Source organism: Austrofundulus limnaeus, unplaced genomic scaffold (assembly GCF_001266775.1).
Source record: "Austrofundulus limnaeus strain Quisiro unplaced genomic scaffold, Austrofundulus_limnaeus-1.0 Scaffold778, whole genome shotgun sequence".
NCBI lineage: Eukaryota > Metazoa > Chordata > Actinopteri > Cyprinodontiformes > Rivulidae > Austrofundulus > Austrofundulus limnaeus.
The window spans coordinates 107,845-109,181 of record NW_013953180.1 but is presented as its reverse complement, the minus strand read 5'-3'; the positions used below and the strand labels follow the sequence as shown (position 1 = coordinate 109,181).

At 51.0% G+C, this 1,337-nt stretch overlaps 1 protein-coding gene across 1 annotated transcript in view; it reads right to left on the bottom strand.

The window, feature by feature from the left end:
• Positions 1-1,337, bottom strand: part of pi4kb (phosphatidylinositol 4-kinase, catalytic, beta) — a gene marked incomplete at its 3' end in the record, with an annotated part of 25,517 nt that overhangs the window by 10,850 nt on the left and 13,330 nt on the right. The window contains 2 exon segments of the mRNA XM_014028544.1: positions 452-575; positions 665-769. Of these exon segments, the coding sequence (XP_013883998.1) occupies positions 452-575; positions 665-769 (229 nt within the window).

Sequence of the window (1,337 nt, the reverse complement as noted above, 5' to 3'; positions counted from 1 at the left end):
TCAGAGACAGGACGGAGACAGGTCAGAGACAGGACGGAGACAGGTCAGAGACAGGACGGAGACAGGACGGAGACAGGTCGGAGACAGGACGGAGACAGGTCAGAGACAGGACAGAGACAAGACAAAAACAAGTCAGGGACAGGTCAAAGACAGGACAGAGACAGGACGGAGATAGGTCAGAGACAGGACAGAGACAGGTCGGAGACAGGACAGAGACAGGTCAGAGACAGGACAGAGACAGGTCGGAGACAGGACAGAGACAGGTCAGAGACAGGACAGAGACAGGACAGAGACAGAGACAAGTCAGAGACAGGTCAGAGACAGGACAGAGACAGAGACAAGTCAGAGACAGGTCAGAGACAGGACGGAGACAGGTCAAAGACAGGACAGAGACAGGACAGACAGAACCGTGTCAGGTGAGTGATCAGAGACAGGGGCGGAGCATCAGTACCTGCAGCTGCTGCAGCACCTGGAAGGCCAGCAGCTCCTGCCTCAGGTCGTCTCCACACTTGACGATGACGGACAGCAGCCTCCAGGTGGGCAGGTGACCGTACGGCGAGCCCTCCCTGATCCTCCTGCAGGCACACGGGTCACAACTTTACTGTCCTGAGTCCTGAGGGACACCTGCTGCCTGGCAGTCTGTACTCAGGGCTCAGGAACCTACCGGACCTTCTCCTCCCACGGCTCCTTCAGGGCCACGGCTGACGGGTCTTCAGGGTCCCGTCTGAAGGTGGTGGGGGCCTGGGCCAGGTGCTCGGACAGACGGCGCCTGAAAGCACAGACCCGGTTTAGAGACCCAACAGAACCTCCTGCTGGGTCTGAGACCACAGCTCAGTCCTGGGTCCAGCAGGAAGTCTAACTACCTAGCTGGGCTTTGGTCCTGGTTCTAAAGCGACCCGGTTCTGTTTTTATTTCTTTAATAAAAACAACAAAGTAAATGAATTGTTGAATAAAAAGGTTCAGGAATAAGATCTAAGATCTGCTTCTTCTTAAAACACCTGAGGTCCAACCTGACCTGTGACAGAACCAGAACCACAGGAACCAGGTTCTGTGGTTCTGAACAGAGATCTGATGTTCTGATGGATCCAAACATCAACTTTATGTTTCTGAACCACAGTGGTGGGCACCAGACCACTCAAGCACAAATCCACTAATTGCAGAACTAAATATTTCATTTGAACTTTAACAGTCTTACTAATTTTTATAATTCATAAGCAGATTTGCACTTTCTAAAATTAAGACGCAGTAGCACTAATAACTAATTATCTACCAGTCATCATTATGTTGAACAGCAGAAGGTATGACTGTCAATGAATCACAACATGTGATCTATCCAA